This window comes from Macrosteles quadrilineatus, unplaced genomic scaffold, assembly GCF_028750875.1.
Source record: "Macrosteles quadrilineatus isolate MER2022 unplaced genomic scaffold, UCM_ALF_1.0 Scaffold_2__2_contigs__length_208266976, whole genome shotgun sequence".
In the NCBI taxonomy this organism is placed as follows: domain Eukaryota; kingdom Metazoa; phylum Arthropoda; class Insecta; order Hemiptera; family Cicadellidae; genus Macrosteles; species Macrosteles quadrilineatus.
In genome coordinates this window covers 14,091,570-14,119,421 of record NW_026542595.1, presented here as the reverse complement: position 1 = coordinate 14,119,421, position 27,852 = coordinate 14,091,570, and the positions used below count along the sequence as shown (strand labels likewise).

General features: G+C 32.5%; 1 protein-coding gene across 1 annotated transcript in view; it reads left to right on the top strand.

The window, feature by feature from the left end:
• Positions 1 to 27,852, top strand: part of LOC128983951 (uncharacterized) — a 412,009-nt gene that overhangs the window by 8,474 nt on the left and 375,683 nt on the right. Inside the window, exon 3 of the mRNA XM_054403229.1 lies at positions 26,103 to 26,217. Coding sequence (XP_054259204.1) covers positions 26,103 to 26,217 — 115 coding nt within the window. The remainder of the gene's footprint in view (positions 1 to 26,102; positions 26,218 to 27,852) is intronic.

Sequence of the window (27,852 nt, the reverse complement as noted above, 5' to 3'; positions counted from 1 at the left end):
GCAATGAAAATTAAAGAATCTTTGAACCACTGTTATTCTTGACTCGATTGTCCGTTTGAGTTCAAATTTGTGGCATTATATTTTGCTAGTAAAGACCTTTAATTTGATGTACATGTCAACCTATGCTTCTATTTAAGATTTCCTTCCGACTCCTTGCGGGACATCCCCATGATGTGACGGAAAATTGATATTTCCTTAAAAAAGTAGATTTTTAGGTGTGGTGTTGATGTACCAAATCTTATTGATTTATCTGTTGTCGTTTAGAAAATATTAATCTGGTCCGGGACTTTTGGGACAGTCTGTATAAAAACAAACACATTAATGATTATACGATTGCAAGTGTAAATAGTTGGTATGAGTGGTGAATGAATTTATGATTACAATTCTTTTTTTAAAGCCAGTTTTTTTTATGGTAGTAAGGTCTTTTAGTACATCATGGAAAGTAGGAACCTTAATCCTAAAAGTGTAAAAGTAACAAACACCAACTGGTTTATTAGTTGAAGCGACGAAATCAACCAGTTGAATTAATCACGTTTCTTTACCAGTCTATTAATTTACACTTTTTAATCTCTTATAAGGAAGGATTAGGGTATCTTTCTGGCATTAAGTTAACAATAAAATGCCCATTAAGAACTAGCACGGATACAACACAAAAGTCCCAGTAACTATCTCCAACTTACATGCTAAAATATGTATATTTTAATCAAATAATTCTAAATAATTAGATATTTAACAAACTACGGTTAATGAACGCTAAAGCTAATCTATTTGTATTCAATTCACAAATATATGCATAATATACATATATACATATATAGATGGTTAAACCCCCTTTACTGTCACCACATCTATTCAGAGGAGACCCGACTTCTGCCCACCTCATGATACACACTGCTAAAGGCCGTCAAGATTATCCAGGTTGGAGTTTCACTTGTTGATTAGATTTCTGAGCTGCCTGATTAGAGCGGGGATTTAGACTGCTGCGAGCTGCGAGCCGACCGCGTTCATATGAATCAGAGTAACTAACTAAACTCTCAACCACTGTGGTGGTTAGATTATAGCTCAACTGTTTGATCAAATTACTGTTTTCATAATATGCGTACTGAACAGCTGTTAGAGATTCTTAACGTTAGAAAATAATTTCTGTACTGTGTGTAAATGTGCATCATGCATTAGGGTTTGAAAAAATATCTTATTTTGATAGTACTCCAGAGAAATATAATTATTTTTAATTAACTTCCAGTGATACTGAGCCTTTAGTATACCACAAAGAGTTATCACGAATGGCTCGTTGTGAACCGATTGGTAAAACGAAAATTATATCCCAAGATCTGGAAACTAGTCGAATAAACTAGTATACGTGGATTGATCAACTTTTAGTTTAGGTTAAACATTCATCTACCTATAGGATATTATCTATTAGGATATTCATTTACCTAACGTTCACTCATTCCTTAAAGTGTGTAGTTTAATTCAAATTTGTTATTTTTTTATAGACGCGTAAATATTTAAATACTGTACAGTATGTTTAGTTTAATTAAAATTATAATATTATTTGTAAGCATAGTTTATATCCAGTATTTCATGGGATTTATACAGAAAGGTACATTTTAAATCTTTAGTAGCTTTATTTGTATTACCAATAACGAAAATATTCCTATTCCCACGAATCATTTTATAATTTAATTAGTTAGATGGATACGTCCGAACTTTAAGGATTGAAGTACCTTAACTTTGGTAAATCTCGAATGTTTAAATTTAGACCTCATAAGGTAACTTGCTTCGGTTTACTGTTCTTCTTGAGCTCGAATGTAAAATCGCTAGACACACTACTATCTCAAGTTATCACATGAACATATCTTATTAAAATGCGCCAAACAAGAAGTGTTAAATACACCTCTGTCACGACTAAAAATCAGGTACAAATATAGAAATAAAAATAAAAATTATACATTAATTTCTATCTGTAAGAAATACACTTTGTTTTCGTTGCTTTTATCCAAGCTGTAGTGCCGTTGTAAAAGGCACGCAGGTACGAGCAACAGATGTGGATTATGTTTGTGTCTTCCTTGACACAACTAAATCCTCCTCGTCACAGGTTAATCCACAGTAAAACATTTCAGAGATTGTTGGATTGTAATACTGTACAGCGTACTTTGCTGTGTTGAACTATCTATTGATTACGTGTTTAATATCCTAAATGTTTATGGAAAAAGAATGGTATAGTGTTTCTGTGACCGATACTGTGTTCGCTAACAAAGGTAATTAAAGAATCGATTTCAGACAGTGCGACTGGAGATGTACTACCCATTCTGGTGACAGATTTAATGCCCATTGTGGCTTCGATAAGTTTATGGCCCTGCCACTTGCTGTAATTCCCTCTGCCACTTTAAAAACCACTTTGGAGCTTTAGACGCGAGGTTCACAAAATTTATGTCAACAACTACTTTTATTATTGCTGCATATCATTTGCACACAGTCACTTGCATGATCAACATGTATGTATGCGTATGCATAGATAAATCAAATTTTCAAATTTTTAATTGTTTAAGCTTTTAAGGTGCACGTTAATTTATTGCAATCCTTAAATTTATTCCCGCCCGGTGCTTTATGTCCAACTTTTAATAAAACTCCAATTACTTTATTGGACTAATTTACAGTAGGTAAATCTATGAAGGAACGTATGCCATTTATTCACATTATTGTAGCAAATTATATTGTAATAGTACGTTGATTCGGTCTAATGAACATGTTAGTAAACACAATGTGTTGTAACAAGTTGAATGGTTTTAACATAAATGAGATTTGAGGTTTTACAAATGTTACATTTGCTAAATAACACTGAATCTCTATTTCTCTTTAGGGTTAAATAAAGTGTAACTTGTGTTAGGAGGGAGGAGTGCTTTACTCATCCCAAATCCTGAGAATAATCAAGTAACTCGGAATTTAATCCACAAATAGAACTCCAGCTGGGATAGCCTTTACAACAGTTGCTTAACAAATTAATGATGGTGTCTATTTAAGTTGGTTAGTAATGTACAAAATAGAAATTGTTTTATTATTACTGCATATTGTTTTATCAAACGTGTATTAAGTAGGTACAAACATTGATCCACTAATAGTCCGGCAGACAAACAGGGAATTTTCCTTGAACCTTGGTTTGTTCTATAAAGTTCTTTTTATGGTTGGTATTTTTTTTTTATTTAGATGCAGAAAATAGCAATCACTAACAACGTACCATTGGTAGGCTCTTAGAATTTAAGATAATAATTAATTGTCTATATTAATCAATAATTATATTAATATAAAACATGGTAATGAAGCAATAAACTATGCGTTTTTAGTCCAAATATTATGAAGTTTGGTATGAAATCTCGATATAATGTTACTCGTAAATTACCCCATATCCGTCGAGCCGTTTTAAAATGGCAGCGGAAAACGTGGTTTTTATCTCTAAAAAATGCATTTTTTGCACAATTAAAAAATAACTTGATATGCGACCTTGTTCTACTGTTACCTCTAAGGAAACAAGATATAAGTTTGGCCAATTCAAACCTGAGTTTCTTTAAATATACACCAATCTCTTTAGTTATTTACAGTAATCCATATTTGTGTCTTTCGATGACAGGGTTTACAATGTTTATCCGGCAGTAAAACGTATATGATGTTATATTATCCGCTTGATATGTTCGATTCTCTCTATAAGAGGCCAATAAAGTTTATTGGTTTGTGAACACAAATTATTACCATATCATGTCGTCTGCATCCATCCAGGTTAAACTTCCTTTACAATGTCAGCGCAATAAACGTACAGTCCGGGGCAGTCAGAGTACTGCAATATACAGTCTGGCTTTATGGCCTTCTATAACTCAAGATATTGCCCTCTGCAACACTGACATCATTGACAATAAATCGCACCGGTCACGTAGAGATTATGGACAAGGGCGTTTATATATTCCAATTGTTTATAGCTACTCAACTAGACTATTAATTTTGTGTTTCTCCTGGTGCAATAGTAAAAACACTGAAACCAGATAAGTTGAACCTCTATCTAATGGATGGCTGCTTTAACAACTCATTGCATCGATTCCAAATTTGATGAAATAAATAAAGCTTTGGATGTTAGATATTTTTCAAGTTCAAAAGAAACTACTAATCTAATTTAAATATTTTGATTTCCTTCACTAAACCAATAATAAAGAGGTAGGTCTAAACATTTTACCAAACCGTGTGACAAATATTTTTAAAAGCAGTATCTTACTAATGCATAGAAAAATCATTTAACATTTTAAATAGAAACGACGATATCCAAAATGTCATCAGTATATTGTGTTACACTGGTTCGATGGTGTGCACTGGAGCTTGCTGGATTACACGTTATTCACCTGTCACTGGTATGTCCATATCGTCCCGGAACAATCTATAAATCTAGAAATAAAAGGATTTTCTCCATCGCCGTCACTTGCAAACTATTTGTGGCAATTCAGTAAAAAAGAAATTGTGTTTACACTATTAGATTTGACTGTACAGTTAATTGTATTTTAATAAAAAAAATAAATGTTAAGGACTACTACTAAACTGTAACGCAATAATATGATTGATATCTCGGTTATTTTAAAGCTAACTAGAAACAATCTTTTAAAACACACTTTGTCATCACCAAAAAGTAATCTTTATTGATAAAATTATTCTTTTTTTCCAGAATAAAAGGAAAAAAGGAAAATTTAAAGAAAATGCACATCTTGTTGGTTATTAAAATGCATATATTTTCTCTGGAATACGAAAAACTGAAATAAAACTAACTTGTAGAGCAGGTTTTTTAGGAGCTTATTTCGAGACATAATGTCTGTGTCAAGGATGAACATTGAGGCCCTAGTAATAAAAATGTAATATTTAAAATTGTATTGCTAATATTTCTTTCGACAATTGAAATATATGATTCTGTTAAAAATGCGTTGAGTATATACTGCTCAAAAATTAAATAAAAAATAATTGAAGATGGCTTAGCGTAAAGTATTCGTAGCTCAACTACTTGTCTGAATTTCAAAAGCCCTCGACGGAACAACTTGAATTCAATAAAGTCAAAGAGTCCCCGTATTTTTCAAGTTTCTTTCTGTGTATTTAAAGTATTACATAAAAGTTAAGGCACTTCATTTAGAATTGTTTATATTAGGTAACCTTTTGGACGATACGATGGTTGATTGCTAATAATGAAATATAAAAGAGTGGCTTAAGTTTTTGTTTTTTTTTATGGATAAAAACGTTTTCCGCAATGTTACTTTAAATATGAGTATTAATAATACTATCCTGATATTAGGGGTACAGAATCAAAACTCACTAAATCCCAAACTTCAAAATTTGGGAATCGCCGAAAAACTGTTCTATATACCTATCTAGAGTATAGAGGTAAGGTAAAGTAGTAGAAAGATTATTAGAATTGAAGTAATTAACATTACATACATTGTTTGTATTTACGAAAAATATTTTGGATCATTATCAAGATACCAACCTGATTTGGAAGAACAATCGGTTAGTGAAGAGTAAACATTTTTACTATAACTTAAGTAATTTCGATCTAATATGAGTTACCCCTCCATGTTGTTATATCTTTAAAAAGGCGTTTGGTATTATGATTTGCTCCTATAATTTAAAATAAAATTACCCATATCATTTTGGAAATCATTATTTACAAGTGTAAACAACAAACAAATATACATATTCCATAAAAATGTTATTTAAACATACAAGTATAGGAACTTTTATAGATTTTTGTCTGACAAGTACCACGCAGATGCGCTAAATTTTCATGTCCGTTTTATACTCTCATTTCCTTTTTTAATAAAATTACATCCACCTTTTTATGCTTTGCTAATTTAAAGAAACAGCTGCATTAAGACATTGAGTTATTTTAGTGTTGTTAGTGTTTAGACTGACTATAAACATCATTATATGGAACACTTTGAAAGAAGCATGAAAGGTGGATGTAATTTTATAAAAAAATAATTTCATGTGTAAAAGAATGGGTTTTCGATATAAATTTAGCCTAACTAAATTTTACCCACTTGATTCAACCCGTTTGACTTCATAAGTACTAGTGTACCTGTTGCTCAAATTCGAGCAATTGCGAAGCATTACAGGCGACTCAAAGATCATGGAAATCTCACAATCTACACAACAGTTAGATATAATCAAAATCTTTTGTAAATATCTTATCTTTTTTGAAAATGCTGATCTTGTTTTTTTAGTGTTTTCTACAAATTGTTCCCTCTCATAGCCGCATTAGGTTGTCTATGATAACGATTATAAATGAAAAAAAAAACATTATTTCAATTTCTTCTACTTGGTTGTGTTCTATGACTTTTTCTGTTTCCATTGTTTGCAAATCGGTTATTTCAATGATTGCTCAAGAAATGTAGAACAGTGTTAATTCAGTTTTATTTTTAGCCTATATCAAATTGTCCAGGATTTCTCGCTCTTTTTCATTGTAATAATTACACCAACCCAAGTTTCGTCTACAGATGCAATATGCCAACGAATATCACCTACGTACAATCTCCAAGAAGTGGTAAAAAAGGCAGAAACCAACCCATACAATAGATATAAGTTAACTCCAAAAGAAATAATTTTAAAAGTTACCTACTGTGATATTAGGATTTTCCACTGATTTGGTAATAGAACATTATATTGCAAAACATGACACGATGTAGAAGAAAATCCATTTTAAAATCAGAAAACCCCATTGCAAATACTGTACTTCATTTTGACAAATTCAATAAATCACAATTTAAAATATTGACAGCTGTTTCATTAAAAATTAGGGTAGAATTATGTATATGGTCGTAATATAAACAAATCTGAAGAGGCAACTTTAAAGGCTTCTGGGGCAGAGCCCCAAGGGAATTTACCTCGTTCCTCTTTTGATAGCTCATCTACAAACCAAGACCTTTCTTTAGAGACCCCTACCAAGTTTCTACGCCCAGCCGTTCTCTCAAATTAGCTGTGACAAAAACCCCGTTTTGCTCCATAAGAATAACATGGGATGGGAATTCAAAGGCCACTGGAGCAGAGCCCCAAGGGAATTCACCATGTTTCTCTTTTGATGGCTCATCTACAGACCAAGACCTTTCTTTAGACACCTCTACCGAGTTTCTACGCCCAGCCGTTCACTCAAAATAGCTGTGACAAAGAAAAACAGTTTCAAATTAATATATAGATTAATAAAAATATTTGTTCGTTAAGTTAAGTTGAAATAAACAAAACAGAATACAGTAATACAAAAATAATCACACCTGATCTTAATAAGGTATAAACTGAAAGAATAACATACAAATAAGTACAGCTGAGATATTGTTAACATTAGGTATATGGAAAGTTCCCTTTGGAAAGCAATTACGACCTTATAGGGCAATTTATGAAATAATGGATAGTTTTGTGCAAGGTTTCTCGTCATGACGAACATTTTAAGTATATGGTTTATGGGGATGTGACTTGTAGTTTTCTCAAAAGTTCATGGATACTTTGGGGTTCATATATAGATCTGAGCATAGGTCATCTTGTGAGATTTTAAGCATACAAATAGCGGATCGCTGGATCAGTCGATAAAAATTCACAACGAACTACAACCGAATGAAAACAATCGACAAATACTTTTGATGAATCCATTTACTTGAAATCTAAGTGTCTTGAGGATTCTCTCGATTTCAGGTGATTTTTAGGCAAAATGCTGAAATAGTTATTTGTGTAACTAGTGGTGAAAGTGGCACTTTGCTGCACACGAGAGCAATGATTACGCACGAGCCGCAGGCGAGTGTGGAATGATCTCGAGTGCAGCAAAGGCCTTTTTCACTCGTGTTACACATTATATTTTTCCTACAGTCACTATAAAGCATATAAATAATTAGTCTTTCAAACACCATACAACACCTTTTTAGGTTCAGCTGGCGACACAAATGGTGCCCTAGAGAAAGTAGTACCCGCAGTCCGTATCACTCCGCTATTTTTCCTCGGCAAGAAATGTGCTCCGCGTTTTGAGAATATAGTTCCGTATGTTTTAGTAATTTGAAGTGGTTTCCGCGCCTAAAAAATGCTTTAAAGATATTTTCTTGTTTATTAAGATCGTAGGAATGTTTTAAAAACGTTTAAAAGAAAAGTCCAGAAAGTTCAGAAATACCGAAACTATAAACACGAAATGACAGGTTAAATCGTAGTTATAATAGTCAATCAGCTGCTCATAGAATTATTATCTTTAAGTGTTGCCAACCTATTTCCAAGCGTACACGGATTACGTGCATAATAAAACCACGCTGTTTTGTGTTGTTTCGTTGGAATCCTGATGTGCGGCAAAGTATAAACCGTACGGCAAGGTATAAATATGCAGCAATTAGCAGCTTTCTGTACTATAAACAGTACAGGGAAGCCAACCTTTGTCGGGTGACTGTAGGAAAAAGTAATTCTCAGGGCCTCATTTGCTGAAAACTGCCGCTTTTGCTACAGTATGTATCATAGTACTTTTTTCGGCTATGCAGTTTTTTTCTAACGATTATACTGTATACGTTTAGAAGTGCAGAAAAGTGAAGTAGCACAGGAGATGGAATTCATGTTTCACGTCGAACAGAGTAGAGACTGTGTTTTGTAAGATTATTTATTATAGTAATCCACTCCGTTATAACAGTTCCGTTTGGCAATCCACTTCTGATGTTATCTACGTAAATTAATTGCAAGTACATTTAAACATGTATGCATTTATTAATTAATTGTAAAGTTGTTAAAAACTAAATGTTTCTTGTCAAATAAATAAACATAAAAAAACATTTTGTCGTAATTAGTTACGTCTATACCGATTATCATTTATTGCTTAAGGCAGGGACTAAACTTTCGGTCAAGGGGAATAACTTATTTGTTGCATCACTTTTGAAGGTATGCATTTTTTGTCTGATTTGAAAAACAAATTCTTCATTTTATTAAACTTATGTTATTTATGACCAACATTCCAAGTCAGGCTCGTACCTCAAGGCCCATTAGGGTATCCCTGGTATCCGTTTAATTATAAAATTCTAATATAAGCTAACTACATAAAAAATGGCGAATTTGTCTAGTAGGCATTACTGTGATACCATTGGCAAAAATGGCTTTTCCCCTATTGGGAAATTTCGCTAAAAATAACCTTAAAATCGATTAAAATATTGTAATAAGTACAAAAGTCTTATGTAAATGGAATAAATGAATCGACGGAATGCAGCATTATTCAAATCTATTAGCTCCATTGTCTTGATTTGTATACGTTCCATATAACACTTTTGCGTGAAAACAGTAGTTGTACGTGATAGATAAAACCCAACAATTTCTACTTAAAAACTAGATACTCTATATAAATATACTGTAATGTAGAGCATAAACTGCACTTTTCACATTGTTATAGTCTACTCTTACTTGAAAATAGTTTTTAGTGATACAAATCTCAAATTAGATAACAGTTTTCAAACATGTTTTCAAACATAGCATACACTAACGAACCGTGTTTGTACTAACCAATCTCCCAGATAATGATATTATCATGTTTCTCCTAGGCCCTTGGGACATTTACTTAATACATAACATGAACTTGGTTTATGTACATCGATAATAAACCAGAAAATACATAGAAGATATTCATATGATGTACTCGTTAAAAGTAGCTTAGCGATGTAGTACATTTATCTTTTTCACGTTTAAAGTAGCCTAGTGATTTAGTACATTTATCATGTTCACGTTAAAAGTAGCCTAGCGATTTAGTACATTTATCATGTTCACGTTAAAAGTAGCCTAGCGATTTAGTACATTTATCATGTTCACGTTAAAAGTAGCCTAGCGATTTAGTACATTTATCATGTTCACGTTAAAAGTAGCCTAGTGATGTAGTACATTTATCATGTTCACGTTAAAATGTCATTTGAACATTCAAATATACATATTTTATATTTATAAATCAAATGTTTAAACTGTCTTCAAAAAAATAGTACCAAAGCTTAAAATACAGTTTAATCTAGAACTATACTCATACGGGTGTTTAAGTAAAACCTTGGGAAATCGTATGGCATATTTTTGCTTCATATATCTATAAGAAGTTTAATATCTGATTGATTGTCAATATTCATCACGCAGAAGAAGTTTTAATAAGGTTGACAAATTTAAGTGAAGCATTACATTTCTCTACCCGAGTGACTTCCCTTTAAATAGGGCGGGTCTTACTTACAGGAGGGGTTTGTTCGTAAAGTGGAAGGAAAAATGGAAAACCTTAGAAATTTTGAAGTATAAGAATCGAGGTCTTGAAATGAAAGTTTTGTGTGCTGCCGAAGTAAGTACTTTAACTGCAATGCTACATTTTGACAATGGAGCTAACCATCAATCTACTGGTTAAATGATCTTTTATATGGAAATAAGACTAACAATTACAATAATTAATTTTACTGTCGTAGTACCCTGTTTATAGAATAGGAAAACAGCTTCGTTTGAGTGCTAAATTATTCTTAAGTTGTAATATATTTGTGTACAACATTCATATAGATTCAATGGGTTTATTTTGTTACCACAAATCAATTTATGAAGCATTAAAGAATTAAATGTGTCTTAGGTATTTTAAATAGTACATAAAACCAATGTATCACGACTTTTACCTTTAAAAACAACGATTGATGTAATTGTAAGAAATATATACAGTACGAATTAACATACAGTTATTAAGGTTTGTTTGTATCCATACAACCATAATATGAGCAATAAATGAAATAGTATAAAAACAGTATGTTGACAATAAAAAAACAAGATGTAACATCCTAATTTTGGATTGTATAGGGATTGCATAAAATACTTTATTTTGAATGTATTGTAATACTGTTACATTAGATTAATGTACCGCCATCATTATCAAATATTGGCTAGGCCATGACACGTCAATCTATATGGTAATGTTACATATCCGGATACGAAGCCCTCCATTATGTACATATCCTCTCGGAACATGCCCCTAGTTAAACAGACATGAGGTAATATGGGGATAGCGCATAAGTGGCCGTCTCTCCTAGTTGAAGATTGACACTTTACACGCGTAAATCCATAACCGTATAGTGCTCACAGGAAACTTCATGGGCGGAAAAATGTATATGATAGCTTATTCATAGATAAAAATTTACTACGACACCTTTGTTACGATGTACCTTAAACTGTTGTATGTTTTTATCGAGTATGGATTTCGTCTTTAAGTGTATAATATCTTGCATGACAGGTGTGGATTTTCGTGAATGTACCTTATTATTTCAAAATTGATTGTAACACAAACATCAAAAAAATGCAAAACAATGGGAAAATAGAAATCCTCAATATGATAACGAAGGCTAAGTTTATAATCTAGCAGGTATATTTTTCGCAATCCATTCAATTATCCAAAATTGTTAAGCACGTGAAGTTCACTTGGTTAACGTCCGCACTAGTGAGTAGTCTACTACGACTATCCGCAGTAATATCCTGATAATTAGACCAATTCGTTAATACCAAGGCAAAAATGTGGTTCGGATTCCACTATAAACTGTAGGTATTAGCCGTGATTAATTAACAGCTGTGTCTAAGGAATGTGTCGGCCTTAGTCACTAACAAGACTACAAGATTGCGCTAATCATCCTTCACTCATATTTGGGTTAAAATACGCACATATTGGAGTCCCCATCTTAAATAATTCATAACTGATAATCGATTGATAAATAATAATTGATTGATTTTCTTTCTCATGAATGGCTTATTTTTTTTATGGATCCTTCGAAACTGATATACTCTAGCTATATAACTAAACTTATTTTGACCCATGCTATTGAATAAGTTTGAGAATATTCTTTAAAAATATATTGAGTCATTAAACGTGTACTTAAATAAATATTCTTATGAAATCCACACTTAAGTAATTTAATAGTGGGAATAAATTATTCCTAAAAATTATTACTATACAAACAATTTCTGAAGATTATTTAGCATGATGTCGAGTCCCAGAGTGATTTTTGGATAAGTGTATAATGGATGGAGATGCTATTCGCAGCTTTGTTTAGTGGCGACCATTTTATAAAAGCCCAATGCCCAAAGACAGGTTGGTACAGTTTCGAACTACTAACAAGTCTCTTACTTATTTCAGAATGAAACATGTGACTTTGTGATTGTAAGGCTGGCACTATAACCTCTAATGAGAATGTTTCTGTTTGACTCCGTGCAAGTGTCCAAGTGAGTGGTTCCCGTCTATATATCACATTCTCCAGATCACAGTGCTGGAAGCAGTCAAGACTCCCCGTAATGTAGGCATCTGCGGCACATTTGCCAGGTTATTGGGTCGTAAAAACCGCCATAATCCCGTATCGACTATACCCTCCTCCCCTCCACCACACCTACACACAGATCATTGGTTAGGGGTGTTGTAGTTATAGGTATTGAGGATATAAACAAATGAAATACCCCAAATGTCGTCGTTGATATGAAAATCTAACCGGATCCTAACCTGATACCATAACTTTTCATACCCGTAATCAAAATGAAATGTCGTAAAGGAACCTGTATTTCTCCATAGAATTTTAAAGCGGCTGTTTTTAGTAATAGCATGTAAAGGCAGTAAGAAGAATTAAAAAATTACAAAACTGAATACTGTTTATAAAAAAATTACTTTTTATATCATGGTCCATTTAGAGGATAAAAAATTAACTTTAATATTATATACACTTTTTATCATCATAACTCTTTGTATTTCATTTACCCCGTTGGACTCACAATTATTTAAAATAAACTAACATATAACAAGAAAGACTAGATACATTTCTAACATACATAAACGTTATTGTACAAAAGAATTTGTATTAACTAAAAATATCTTTAATCCACTCTTTGATTAAATTATTGTAGCTCTTACGTAATGCAACTGTATTAAGCACCCTGTTCATGGAAGGTTTCAGCATCCTTCCACATCATAGCCTTCAAATTAATAAATAACATATTTCTATTCTCATAATAAAAAATACACAACTTGCCAACATTCTAGAGAATAATAAAAAACAATTGTTGCTTACAATCGATTATATAAAGCCATTTCGATAAGTAAAAGGTTTGTTTTCAACTTGCCTCTTGAATTTTCAGTTAAGATAAAAACGCAATTATGTTCGGCAGAGATGGATGCTACCTGAGATTGGAAAGATTGCAAGTTCTGATGTGGGTTACCTTGTTGTGCAAGTCTTACAGGCAAAGATTTACTTTTTCTTAAACTCATACACAAGATAATCAATCACGTTCTAGTTAAGAATAGTCAAATGACTATGAATGTAATGAAGATTATGGAAATCTAGGAATTCATCAACTGTTGTAATTATAATTTAAGAGCTTGAAGTTACCGATAGGGAATTGATGTAATTAAGTATACTCTGTCTGTATACACTGTATGCAATCTGAGACCAAATGTGAGGCAAGTGTCTCTGCTCAAAATGTAGTACGAAACTGAAATACCTGTCATCACCATATTCTGTTGATATTGAAACATTATATTATAGCCTAAATGCCAGATTTCCAACCGCTTTGGCTTATCCAACATATTCGAAAGTAAAAGGAATCGTACTACAGTATAAGATCCACGCTCATTTGGAATATAATTTTTGAACGGATATTCTCTATGAAGATTTGCTGCTACGATGAACAGAAATGCCTGTTGTACTCTTTTGAAATTTTAAGTCCTTCTAAGAAACAAATATAGAAATTAAAAGAATGAAAATATAACAAATAAACTAATCAGAAAACCTCTATAGTAAAAAAAAATGGCATTTAAATTTTTAATTTATAGAAACCATAAAAGAGCTTTACATAACTTTGATAAGCGTGTACGATGAATAGTAGCCAGCTTATTTAGTAATTCCAAGTGTCTAAACATTTAGAGTGATTTACAAAATAATACCTACGTGTCAGCAGGTACATTTTCTTTTAAATGAAGGTTTATAAGTGATAGAATAATATTTTTTAATCTGTATTCCGGGCTTCAATGCAGCTAAGGTAAAATATTATAGTATCGGTCAACTGAACAGTATTCGTGGGTCAAATGACAAATTGAAAAAGCTCGAATTGATGAGTTCATATTTATCAAACCGAGTACTGATTAATTCGCATCCACAACAGATGATTAGTTCTCCAGTTTACCGCAACGAGGAAAAATGCCCCATGAACTCTGTTGCTCATCGCCCATTATTCACAAATTTGCTCATCAATACATCGAACGGAGGAGTTGAATGATTGGAATTCAAGGCTACTCGGTAAATGTTGCTTTCATCCTTTTCAATATTGTAAAACCATATGCTATACTATAAAGATTTCAAAATTTTTGCATATTGTCAATAAACATTTATTTGTTATGTGAGAAACTATGGAAAATGTTTTATTTTCTAAATGCTGCAAAACACGAATATTATGTTATAAGATCACAACACTTAACTTAGTTTATCCACTATATTAAGAAACAAATGATTTCCCTTACAAACATATTTAATTACTTCTCGATGGTAGTTATTAATTTTTGAGAACCATTCAATGTGTTGTCGGACCAAAGCTAACCCTTTCCCGAGTTAGTAATATGACACTTTTCTAAGTAAATGGTTTGCAAGCATAATGGTGACGGTTTATGAATCAATCGCAGCGAAGTCGTTGGTTCGCGTCCTGCAACCAAAATAAGGTTCATGGTTGTACTGTACTGGTTCACTTCATGCTTTGTTGGATTCGTTACACGAACATACCCGAGGTCTTCGTAGATGGAAAATAGCATAGTTAAAAGAGGGCACCAATGCCTTCTTAAAAAAAAATTAATTAACAAAAGCCAAATGTTATTATGATTGTAGGCAAATTAAACTTACCCAAATTTTATTCACTGATCCTTACCATTTGTTTCTTTTTGTATTTTTTATGGTAATGTTAATACAGTAGACTAAATTTAGGAATGATATCTAACATCCTATATGCTTTGCATATCTTATACACGGCACAGTTCATTTAACGACGCATAAACCTTAACAGCTATGTGTCAAAAGTTACGATGAAACACAATCTTTATGGCAAGATAGTGATTTCGTTTATGATATCCAAGTATCTTCAGCATTGTCTATTGTCTAACCTGTATATGCTGTTTGAAATATCTTTTAAAATTCCGTACCCCTATATGTACTGAATTATTAAAATAAGTGCACATCCAACGTAGGCTATCTAAATATACTTTACCGTTATTAAATAGGTAGTACTAACATTGTTTGTACTGAATGAAAAGCCTTAATGCGAGTCTTGTACGATAAGTTACTGAAAGGCTGTCAGTAACTGATTTAGCGAGTATTCTATTCTGTGTGTGTAGTTTTCTAACTAACGTTGGGTGAAACAAAATCCTAAAACAGTTTTCATAAGTTCTCCTTTAAGTGATGAGTTGGTGACAACTAATTATGCACAAAATGTGGATGGATTAAATTAGTAATGGTGTTGGCATTGAGTCTATTATTAGAAACTAACTACCCATAGGTTTTGTCAACATCGTGTACACTGTATGTGTAATACCAGCTTAATAGAGAAGGTTAAGTGCAACCACAATATAATTAGTTAAGGTATTGTAATTATTGAATTGTTTATTTAGAATTATATATTCGCACAAGTACTCATGTGGAAAAATTGCCTCGTTCAGCCATTCAAAGCTGTGATTGCTTGTTTGTAAGCAAAATTACGAAAACCGTCCTTCCTCATGAAGTGGCGTGTTTATTTCGTTATGGTAAAAAGTCGCAATCAAGTCAAGAGCGCGTGTTATTTGTGTACTTGTGTTTGTGTTGTAGTTTACGAGTCCGAGAGAGAGGAAAGCTTTAAAAATATGTTGAATATCTGATGAGTGAAACCAATAATTGGCTGGGTAGTGCTCGCAGCAATTAAAAGGTCGCTGGTTCAATTCTGGGAAATGTCAGTAGGTGACCCAGCTGGCCCTGATCATTGGGCTTTAAAACGGCCCTGACTGATAAGACACAGCTGGTATTAGTCAGTAACCAATTTACACAGGTCATCTCACAACATTCTAGAACCTACACTCATCCTTTACTTATATTTGAGTTACAATTCGCACTTACTGTATAGGTGGTGTCCCCTTCTCAATCGCTAATACTTTTTATAATAGTGTCTAATAATTGTTGTTAATACATTCAAAAAATCGCACTTGCACTCTATCAAAATATTCTACTGTATATCGTTGTTCTCAGTTACTTAAAGAATGTTTAAAGCGAACATAAATGTATTTAGTCAAAGCAATAATAATATGCATAAATATGTATTCAGTGGGAGTTTTGAATGATTATAATATTCCCCTTGATCCAGAATGTCCTGCATATAATATGATTGAGGCATCTGGGCGCCCTGTTCCTGTTATGGAGCCATAACCACGTCGTCATTCCCAGTATTGACTGCCGATGTGACTGGCCTGGCCTCAGCAAAAACACTACGTCGATCCGTGTAGTTGCGTGTTCACCTCATGTTTCAATCCATGTTCTGTTGTTACATCTAGATTAAAACATTCGGTCACAGACAATGGAAACCAAAAACAATAAAAATTAACAATATTACATTTAAAACGCATTTTTTCCAAGTTTAATTTCCAAGTTTATATTTGTAGCCAACTTTAGGCTGCCTTTATTGAGTATTTTCCAAAAATTACTACTATCAGAATATCACCTTCCACTTTGGTCGATTTCCTCACCATTTCTAAGTTATTTGCAAAAACGTTAAGCAACCTCCAAATTTATAATGGTGAGAAAATACTGAACTAAAGATTTTGTACGATTAAATCCACAGTTCTAATTAACCGATTTTATTAATAACTAGCAGAGTACCCGTCCTTCGCACGGGGTTGGCATATAGGTAAAAGACCTTCAACCCGACTCGGAAAAGAAAAACCAATAATTTGTATAGATGGCAGTAATTGGTTAACCAGTATGCATAATCTAAACATACGAACAAATTGTTAATAATTCAACAGCTTATTTTTATATTCTTATTTAATTGATTGTCTTTGATTAAATGTTGTTTTAAACAATTTGCATTTGTGTTTAAAGTGAGTTCATTATGTAAAGTATGCGAAGGTGAATAATGATTGTTTTATTTTCAAGATTCAGTTTAACGCCTGCCTATGCTTAGATGAATCCAGTAAACCGAACTGTGATGAATAATGCAGGTATTACCATTAGACTAAAATATTACATGCAGAGTCAACATTAAAATAGGACTCAATTTTATGTTATCCATGTCAGCGATGTCATAACACGTTATTTGTCTTCTATTCAAATATTTCAAAAGTCGAATTTTACTTATACTTAGAAGTTATCCTTTAAATAAATTTTAAAATGAAATTTAAAAATTCCCAAAAGAAACACAGGTAAAAAATATTTCTAAATTAATAATGGCTCATTTTTGGTAATTTCATCAATACGTTTAGTTAATCATCAACAGAGTTTTGTGTAGGTCTTAGGTTTTTTATAACGATCAACGTCATGAAAGATATCATGGTAAGTGACAAGTAGTTTAAATAGATGTACAATGTAATTCCCATCATACATCTCCAACCCAAATTTCATGAAAATCGGACCAAAATTACTTAAGTTATCGCATTCACGGCCAATCAGAGATGTATACTGGGTGTCCCTAATGTAAGTACAAACAATTCAGGAATGTTGTCAATGGATCAAAATAAAACAAATTCAAATAAAGCATATTCAAAATGTAGAGTCTAATGTTTGTTCGGATAGGGCCACTTGTCATATTTTAGCACAAATCATAAACACCGTCCATCTGCGAAAGGACAGGCACTTCCTCAGCAGTTCGTGGAATTGTTGTTAACTCTACAGGCTGTAGAGTTACACCTCGCCTCGCTCCAATGTGTGGCGCGCCTAATCTAGGGCGAGGGGTGCCTTTTGTCACGAGCAGGCAGGTCTCTCCACGTATTTCACTAGTCAATTCACATTTAGTTACAACCGCATTCGTTTCGTTATAGCAATTTATTAATCAGATTCATTTATACAGTCCACTCTAATGTGATTTTTAATAATTTATACATCAATAAAGTCACAGTTAGTTTCAAAGTGTAAGTTTTTATTACTGTATTACCAAAACATTGGCGCATCACGTACAGGAAATTATACATTATACACCACGTACGAACATTATAATTTATCATTTATAACTTCCTATTAAACTACATAAAGTTAAAAAGATCTTATAACGAATAGTTAAGATATCACATTTTTTCGCTAAATAAGCCGACACCTAACAGGAAGTTTGTTCCAGTTTTTAGTAGTAAGTCAGCAGATCTCCTAAGGCAAATCTGATGGAAATTACAAGTTACAACTTAAAACTTAGTGCGCTATTTAGGCTAAGAAATATCTACCTCGGATTTGCGTCATTGTATTTCTTTTGATAAGCCCTTCAAAATGAGGGGTCACTCAATAGGGGTTGTTTAAACAAAAATAAATCACCCCCACCCCTTACCCTGTTAAAGGGGTTAAAAAATAATGTTGATGTAAAAAACTGCGGAACCTATGTCAACAATTAATTAATTCCACAAACAGAATATTTTTATAATTTCAGTTTTACAAATACAGATTTATTTCCATATTTTTGATATTGGTGCTTTTTCACATTCATTAAATAAAATTTTGGAATACCTGCATTACCTACATTTTGGCTAGGAGTGAGATATCCACCTCGGGTTTGTGTAATTGTGTTTCTTTTGACAAATCCTTCAAAATGAGGTGTCACTCAATACGGGTTGCTATTTGAAAAAAAATAAGTCACCCCCACCCCCTACCCTGTTAGGGGGGTTAAAAATATTTTTGATGTAAAAAAATAAGGAACCTTTGTTAACAGTCAACGCCACTAACAGAATATTTCTATCTATTTCGGTTGAAGAAATAGAGATTTCTTTCAAGAATTTATTTAGATACTGTATATGAATTCGAACGGTTGGTGTTTTTTGCCCCTAGGGACCTCAAAACGAAAAATAAATCGGTCCCGGGTCCAGGTCTTACGATGAGTACTACGGTAATAGCTTATTCTATATATGGGAAATACGCTAAAACGCCGCTATTTTGAAACAGGATCATATTTGTTACTGATTATTTTTCCTTAAATACATTATGACGTATTAAAACGGTATACCAAGTTTCATAAAGATATCTTAAATAGTGTTCGAGAAACATCTCATTCAAAGCGCGTTCATTCAAATTTAAATAGAATCCCACAGCGCCACTCGAGGAGGAAACTTTTCGCGTCTTCCGCTACAGTGGCGCGGCAATACAGCCGCATCATGAAACAGCGCCTAGCGCAGATCCAGCTGACCGTCTGCATTAAAGTATTATATTGTCTGTGATTTGGTGCTCAAGATCCCATCAGTATACAAGGCTATAAGCGTTACAAGTTCGGGGGAATTGTTCAAGTATGAATGAAAGTGCATCGTCAAAGCGAAGTCTTCAAGTTACACAATGTCTCAATCATTCTGTCATCTCTCACTCAAAGTTGCGCATCTTTGTATTCGATGTAGGTTAACATCAAACTTTACTGCTTACAGTCACAATATTTTACATGTAAAACACGTTGTTAATGTTAAGTGTGATGTTCATGAGTAAATATCATTGAAAATATAATATCTGTATATATGTCAAATTAGTTTAGTTTAAGTTTTAGTTAGCTTACTTTCAGGAACCAAGAGAATTGATTATAAGGAATTATAAAGTTATTATAATCAATTCATATGTTATCTCTAACAGCTTTTTACTCAAGGAAAAGCTATTGGTAAATACGCAACCATCCAAAAATGCAGAAACGCTTTTAGAGAGCTTTTGTTTATTACTAAATCAAGTGGTATCCATTAAAAAGAAGTAACGAACCATAGTCTGAGAATATGTCAAGAGTACCAGAATTATTTACAAACAACAAAAGGGAAACACTCCTGGAAGACAAGGCTTTTGCCTTCAGCTGAATGCTCCGTTTGTTTTGCCTCTGTGTCTTGCATTTTCGTTTAACACGATTCTTATTGCCAACAGAAGAAATCCTATTACAATAGAAATCTATTTCCATAGAATTTGTAGTTACAAGAATCTTTGTCTCCTACGCCTGTAGTACCAAACCTGGGCACTCATTAAACCTAATTTTATTCAATCTTATATATTTAAGGAAACATTTAGTAAAATCTATAAAACGGAAAATCGCTTTATTTTCTTGGTAGTATATAACTACTTAAGTAATAATATATAAACACTTAAGTAATTATACTATTTGGTAATAATGTCCAATGATTCTAATGACAGAATACACACTGTTTAACAAGTTTATAAAAACTATGTACAGATTTACGTGATGACTTTGTCTAAATTTGTCTCGTCGTTGGTATCCAATAAAACTTCAAAAACCCACCATTAAACAAATGCATTCGATTTTCTTGGTTTGAAGAATAGAACATAAAAGAGTATACAAGTAAATCAAGTATTTAACAGACGATAAATTATCTTTGACCTTATACATAATATTGTACAACATAAGCATTTAATGTTTAATTTTTACTAAATTACAATCTTATAATTTCCAATGTTTACTTGTTAATCGCCACAGGGACCCAGTTTAAGGCAGCGAAGCAGACGCGCTTGTGGTTTACCAGAAGCCATAAAAAATGCAACAGCCATTACCTACTGATGGTGCTTGACATCTGCCACCCCCCCCCCCCTCCCACCACTACCTCCACCAACGTCCCTCACTTAGCCTACATCCAATTTATATATTTATCATAAATCTACCAACACGTATTTACATTTTAATATTTAACAGAGTTTATGTTGATTCGGTTTATATTTCTTGTAAACATTGAATTCACTGATATCAAAGTATAAAAATGTAAACCAAGGAGAAATACAGCGTTATATTTATTTGACAAACAGACTAGGGTTGTGTGTGACTAAGTACGAGTGTATTATAGTAGACAGAAGAAGAAGCGTTTTAATTAAAACTTTAATAACACAGTCATCATAATATCAATAAATTACTTTATTTCTTGTCAAGACTACCTTTAAAATAAAATAAACCAACTTATATTTACAATGAAAAAGTAAATAATTTGTATGATAATTATAAGTCGCTAAAACTGTTGTTGCCTACACACTCATTGGAAATAAGAAAATCCAAGTGAAGAAAATTGGATTTTATAGTGGATTCGTAATAATCAATACCATAATTTTTGTAATGGATTTTACTTCATGTAAAGTAAAAAAAAACCTTTTAGTAATTGCTTTGAGAATGTATTAATCATAAACCTCCTAATACTTCAATTGCAACCAGAACAACCAGAACTTCAATTATTATTTATTTAGTGACATTTGCTTAAGAGGAATATTTAACTTCGCGCATTCTTGTGTATAGAAGGGGAATGTAAGGGGAATGAAGGGGGTCGTGTGCGACAGAATGGTTGAACTAAAACATTCAAATCTTCCAGCTTCAGCCCACGTAAAACGGAAGCTGTAATAAAACATTTCTCATCCCTGAAGTCAGGTACGCATCAGATCCATTTTTTAAATAGGAATAAATTAGGCCAAATGTTCTTTAAACGTAAACGAAATCATAGTAATTGTATTTTATTAATTAATTCTGATTAAAAAATATTAAACCAACAACTATTATTTTGTATGTTATTTTAAAACAAGGTTTAGGTTGTTGTAGAATAATGCAATACTAGGCAAAACTATCGATCAAACATGATCATCCTTAAGTTTTTTAGAGTTGGTTGGTATTATAATTGTACGAATATTGCCAAATATAATGCAAATAAATTATATTTGTCATCAAGAGATTATAAAGTTATTGTTATTTAAGGCTAGCTGAAAATATTTGTTTTTTGTTTTTAATGTTTTCTAATATAATCTCAACTTTAAAAGATCAAACTTTCAAATTGTTCTTATGATATGATTTAAGTATTTGCTACTAGAGGATATTCCTACAAGAGTGTTTGATAAAACTAATCGAACAACTGCTTGACATGAGTTACCCGAGCAGAATGTGGTGCCACGTGTAGCTAAACTTCGGATACTATGCTGTTCCAATTATTTACCAGTGTGCTTTTCCGATCATGTTGTCGACTTATTACATTATGATTGACTAGATTTTTTTTGTAAAAAGTAAAACATAATTTTTAGGCATAAAACAAAAATCATTAGGTACTAAAAACTGTAGTATAAAATAATTTATCTACTCATTATAATTACATAATAATAATTCGTAAGGCACTTAAAACTATTTTTAAAGTCAGTTAATTCTTACAGTCGTTTAAAATGTTACTTTAAAAGTTAAATTGATCTTCTTACTAATATCTCATCAACACATGAAAATTCAGTTAGCAGGTTAAAAAAATCCTATTAGGTAAAAAAAAAACACTGTATATTAGGGTGTTGGATAATCAAACTAAAGACAGGTTTACAAACAAGTGAATGTATATTGTTCAGTACTATAATATTAAAGAATTATTTTATGAAATAAGTTTTTTATGTAAACCTCTCTTCGTTTGTCCCCAGGCCAAGCATCGTTTGTTCAAATATACACGACTAAACGTAAAGTACCATTCTTTTGTTATAATTGTTAATTATAATTCTTTGCTGTCACGTGTCAGTTTACGCTAAAGTTAGTATTATTCCGTAATCATACTTAACATAAATGTTAAGCTACGTAGGCCTACGCCTAAATAAAACAAAATCATTTAGTTTCTGTGTAAAAGAGAATATAAATATAAATCTCTTTTTCAATGAGAAAACATCATATTTTAGGAAGAAGTAAAATTTACCAACGTACCAAATAAAATGTTCATATCAATTTATATTAACAACAGGTCGTCCAGTGGTCGAAAGCTTGACCAAAAATATGTAATAGACTTCTCTATTTTCACCCCATGCTGTAGATAAAACATGTGATTGGAATTTGTTCTATTTATGTTGATTTTCTGTTTACATTTCGTTGTTATTTCGTCCCCAGCAGGGCAACCCATAAGGCTCATGTTAATTTTTAAAAATTTTAAATTAAATTATTTTTGTGCTTTTGAGCTTATTTGAATTTATAAAGAGATTCTTCACATCTACAGAAAAATATTTTGCTGACAGTAAGCCAAGATTTTCCCTGCGATGCACACAAGCTGAGAAAAAAGATTTTCAAGAAACATGCTTGGCTACTAATATATAATAAATAAACACTGAATAACATAAGTATACAACGTTGAACACTCAATGATCTGGTATGTATCATGATAGATCGTAGGTAATTCTAGGTTTTTAATTTCTTTCTTAATATATCTCTCATAAAAAGCTTACTAGTCCATCCCTAGAAACTTGATACAGCATACATTTTTACATTGTATACGTAAGATTGTTATTCCTTTTAAGGAACAGGGTACTTTTATACTTCTTTTAGACCACGCAATGAAGTATTATGTTGGGTTCCCAAGAAAAAGTAAAGTTATAAAGCTAAGACTTTTGGAGAATCCTCGTGAGATCAAAAATATTAATAAAATATCTAGAGCAATTACGAGATTAACGACGACGCCGATGTCGCATCACTTCTCTTGAGGCGGTCCTCAGAGAGAATCTCTCCCCCCCCCCTACACCTCTCTCTTGTGATGAGGGAGTAAAGAAATATTGTAGCCTTCTGTGCCTTTGTAACTGTGCATTTGGATTTAGCATATTTAATATTACTTGTGAAGTTATATAAAACATATCTATTCAATGGCGATAAAAGGAAGTTTCAGTTTAATTCTATTCTGCGCGTTCGATAATATTTTTCTCTATTTTGCATGGCGAGTCTTAAACATTAAACCTATGTTTGAAATCAATGAGTTAACACAAGCAATGATTGGAGAGTAATAATTTAAAAGGTAAAAACATTCTTTTGATCTGCAGATGAAGCTTTGAATGTTTCGGACATACTTATCGATATTACTTATGTAATACATACTATTCGCTATCTTAACAAACTAGCATCGATATAAAAAATAGATATTGGTAAACCAGCAGTTTAACACAGCTCTTTCATTGACGGGTATCTTTACAACGAGTGACAACTTCACAAAAAGCTTCCTGTCTATTCAAACACTTTGTTCGGCAACAAAAGCAGAAAGGTTTCGCGATCTTTTCAAAACCATCAGTCCTGATAAATGCTACGTCGCCTATGAATAACTGACGGATGGAAGATATGTTAGACTACAAGGTGTATACCGATCTGTTATTTTATTTCACTGGAGAGCAGACTGTTGAGAGATTTAAACACTTCATTTATCTCAACATCACCCGTCTGTTTACCGTTTATAAAACATTTATAAAATAAATTATGATTATTTATTAGACTATTTGCTTACACGTGGGTAAGCTGGACGTAAAAATGTACAACAGTAATCCATTAAAGTAAAATATGAGATACATAAAAATAAAGCAAACTGTAAAATAACCTTAACTATTCCAGCTAGGAAGGTCTAATTAAGCCTATGAAGGTCGGAACGATGCTTCTAGGTGTCAAGACTGCTTCTGCAAAACCTCAAAAAAACACTAAAAACTAAAAATATTATGTCAGTAACAATGTTTAAGTCAAACTGTCAATCATGAATGTCAAATTAATGTGTCGATTAGCTTACTTGTTTCTGTGTTAAAGATGTTTTTGTTAGATATTATATTTGATTTATTTCTGAAGAATGTTTGCATAATAAAAGAAATATGTTAACATTCAAGTTATTAAAATTATAATACTACAAATTAACATCTTAACAACTTGAATCAAATGTCTTAAGCACACATGATGCATTTGCATTACGTTGATATTTTGTAATCATAAATCGAGCATTTTAAATTAAATTTGATTACGAATCCCAAAACTCTATGTATAAATAGTTTCTTAATAATATTGAATAATGTATCATTTTGACATTTGATTAATTAACAATTAATGTTCATTTTGACATTTACAGGTAACTTGTTAATATATCTAATTATGAAATTAAAAGATTATACTTCCAGTAAAATTACTGAGTGTTTAAAATGCGTCGTTGGATGTGTAGACTTGTGAAGCTACAAGACCACTGAAGACTGCGAGGTATGAGTGTTTAAAATGTGTCGTTGGATGTGTAGACTTGTTAAGCTACAAGACCACTGAAGACTGCGAGGTATGAGTGTTTAAAATGCGTCGTTGGATGTGTAGACTTGTGAAGCTACAAGACCACTGAAGACTGGGAGGTATGAGTGTTTAGAGTGCGTCGTTGGATGTGTAGACTTGTGAAGCTACAAGACCACTGAAGACTGCGAGGTTTGAGTGTTTAAAATGCGTCGTTGGATGTGTAGACTTGTGAAGCTACAAGACCACTGAAGACTGCGAGATATGAGTGTTTAAAATGCGTCGTTGGATGTGCAGACTTGTGAAGCTACAAGACCACTGAAGACTGCGAGCTATGAGTGTTTAGAGTGCGTCGTTGGATGTGTAGACATTAGTACAAGACGTGTGAAGCCACAAGACAAATTGCAATGTTATCCCGGCACTTGTCTCTGGGGGGATTTTCCCTCTCTCTACATTTATAGCTGCTACGTGACGCTATCACACATCCTCCTTCCTCTAGTTAGCTTTTATCTGACCGATCTAATAACGAGCTCGTTGCTTTACAGTTTACACATCCTACACCATATTTGTCAGGAAGGCAGCCGATGTTGTGTTGTTAATTGGGTGACTTAATCAAATATTTTGGACAAGGAGAGTCATTTTATGAGATTACATGTAATCCAGAGACTACGTCCAGGAAACAGGGCATCCTTAAAACATCTGAAAAGTAAAAGAAGCCTGAACTGAGTCTATTTCTTATATAACTTTTAATTCACCAGATGTAAAGTCATCTGTATTTTTTTTTTAAACCAGTTAAATGCTTTAGCCTAGTGTAGTATTTATTGTTTTTGTGATTTTTGTTCAGCGACTACCAACGTACTAACTCCTACTATACTATACTACTACCAAAGTCTGACTCCACTCTCCTAACGTATTTTTTATTGTTCCAGTTATGCCTCGTCTGGCGACCTGTCATCTGATGCAGTTCTGCTAGAGCGTGCAATCCGCTGCAACGACACTGTCCGCGTCAAACGATTTCTAAACCTCCACCACGAAAAATTCCCCGTAAGTAAATTTGCTATTAAATATATTTTTGTCTATGGGAAAGAAAATATTAAATATTGCCAAATATAAGCGTTATCAAATAATTTATTTTAGCATTTTAGTAAAATTAAGCCTCGTGGTTTAGTTCTAAATGACATCACTACTGTACATATTTTATTATAATTATCTCTTAAAACAATTTTTTTTATCTTGTGATTTTTACCACATGATTTTGAGAACACAGTTTCATTTTAGTAAAAATTCTAGCATATCTCACATTTAAATGGTATGATCTCGTGTATAACTTTTATTTTGCAAGTCCTTTCTTGATTTCACCCAACTACTTTAATCATTAGAAACGTTTAATAAATACCAGGCTCTCTCCCTAAGTGGAAGTCTCTTTAATTTGGATTATAATATTAGGGGTTTTGTCAAGGTCTAAGGAATAGATTTGAAATTTGTTTCCTTACAAGAGCAAACAAAACTAGTGTAGGCCTTATCGCCTCATTTACTCTAATAATTAGTAATTATCTAATCTGATAATTAATACGCCAACACAAAATTAGTGAGTGGGCTGAGCACCTCTGCCATTTCTAAACTGATTTTGACCATTGTTTCGCGTCTTTTTTCAAAGAGCGTGTAAAATAGCGCAACACAGCGCTCAGTTTACAGCGCAGCGTTCAGTTTCAGTTTGCGTTGGTGTGCAAACTGGTTTTAAATTTTTGAGAAAGGTCCCTTGGACTCTGCCCCAGTGGCTTATAAAGTTTCAATGCTATCCTTGTGAAGAACATATTTGTTTGCATAATGGTCAGCTGGATAATCTAATTTTAGTTGCAATTCAAGGACTCGCATGCAACAAACATTTTTGCTACACTACTGTGAAATGACTTTTTTTTGTTACACGATAATTGCCTTTGAAAATTCATCATAACACTGTTTACTACGCAAAAACAATGTTTACTATGCAAAAGTAATGTTTTTGATCTTTTTAGGATTTTGCCGACGCAAACAAACAAACATTTGTTATTGTTGAACCATTTGTTTTCATTTGCAAGAACCAAAATAATACAATAAATGTAAATTCTAACTTTAAATTGAATGCTTAACTTAAAACGCTTTGAGTTTTTTAATGCTAATAACAGGAATAAGGAAATATCTTATGTATGTTTTAACTAAAAATAGCTTATTCCTTATAATGGGAAATTCGCTAAAAACAGTTATTCTTTGTAGTGTGGTGAAAAGTAACGTTCAAAACACGAGTGAAAGTGGGTATTTAAATATGCTTGACCAAATTTCAAGTGCTCGATAAATATCGTAAAACGTACGGTCTCACACACTTTTCTACTCTTGTTATGAAATATACTATTACTGACTTGGCTGAAATAAAATATTTACTCTTTGAATTTGGATTTACGTACATATTACAATGGAAAAAGCGAAAAATCCTGGACAATTTTACACATTTCACCAAAAAGAAAACTAAATTGACACAGTACTATATTTCTTGAGCTATAATTGAAAGAACTGATTTGCTAGTTATCAAAATATAGGAAAGTCTTAGAACACTACCAAGTTTAAGATATTTATATCATGTTTTATTAAGAATTATTTATCATCATTAGCCTATATATCGAAAAATACCTACAACATGAAGAT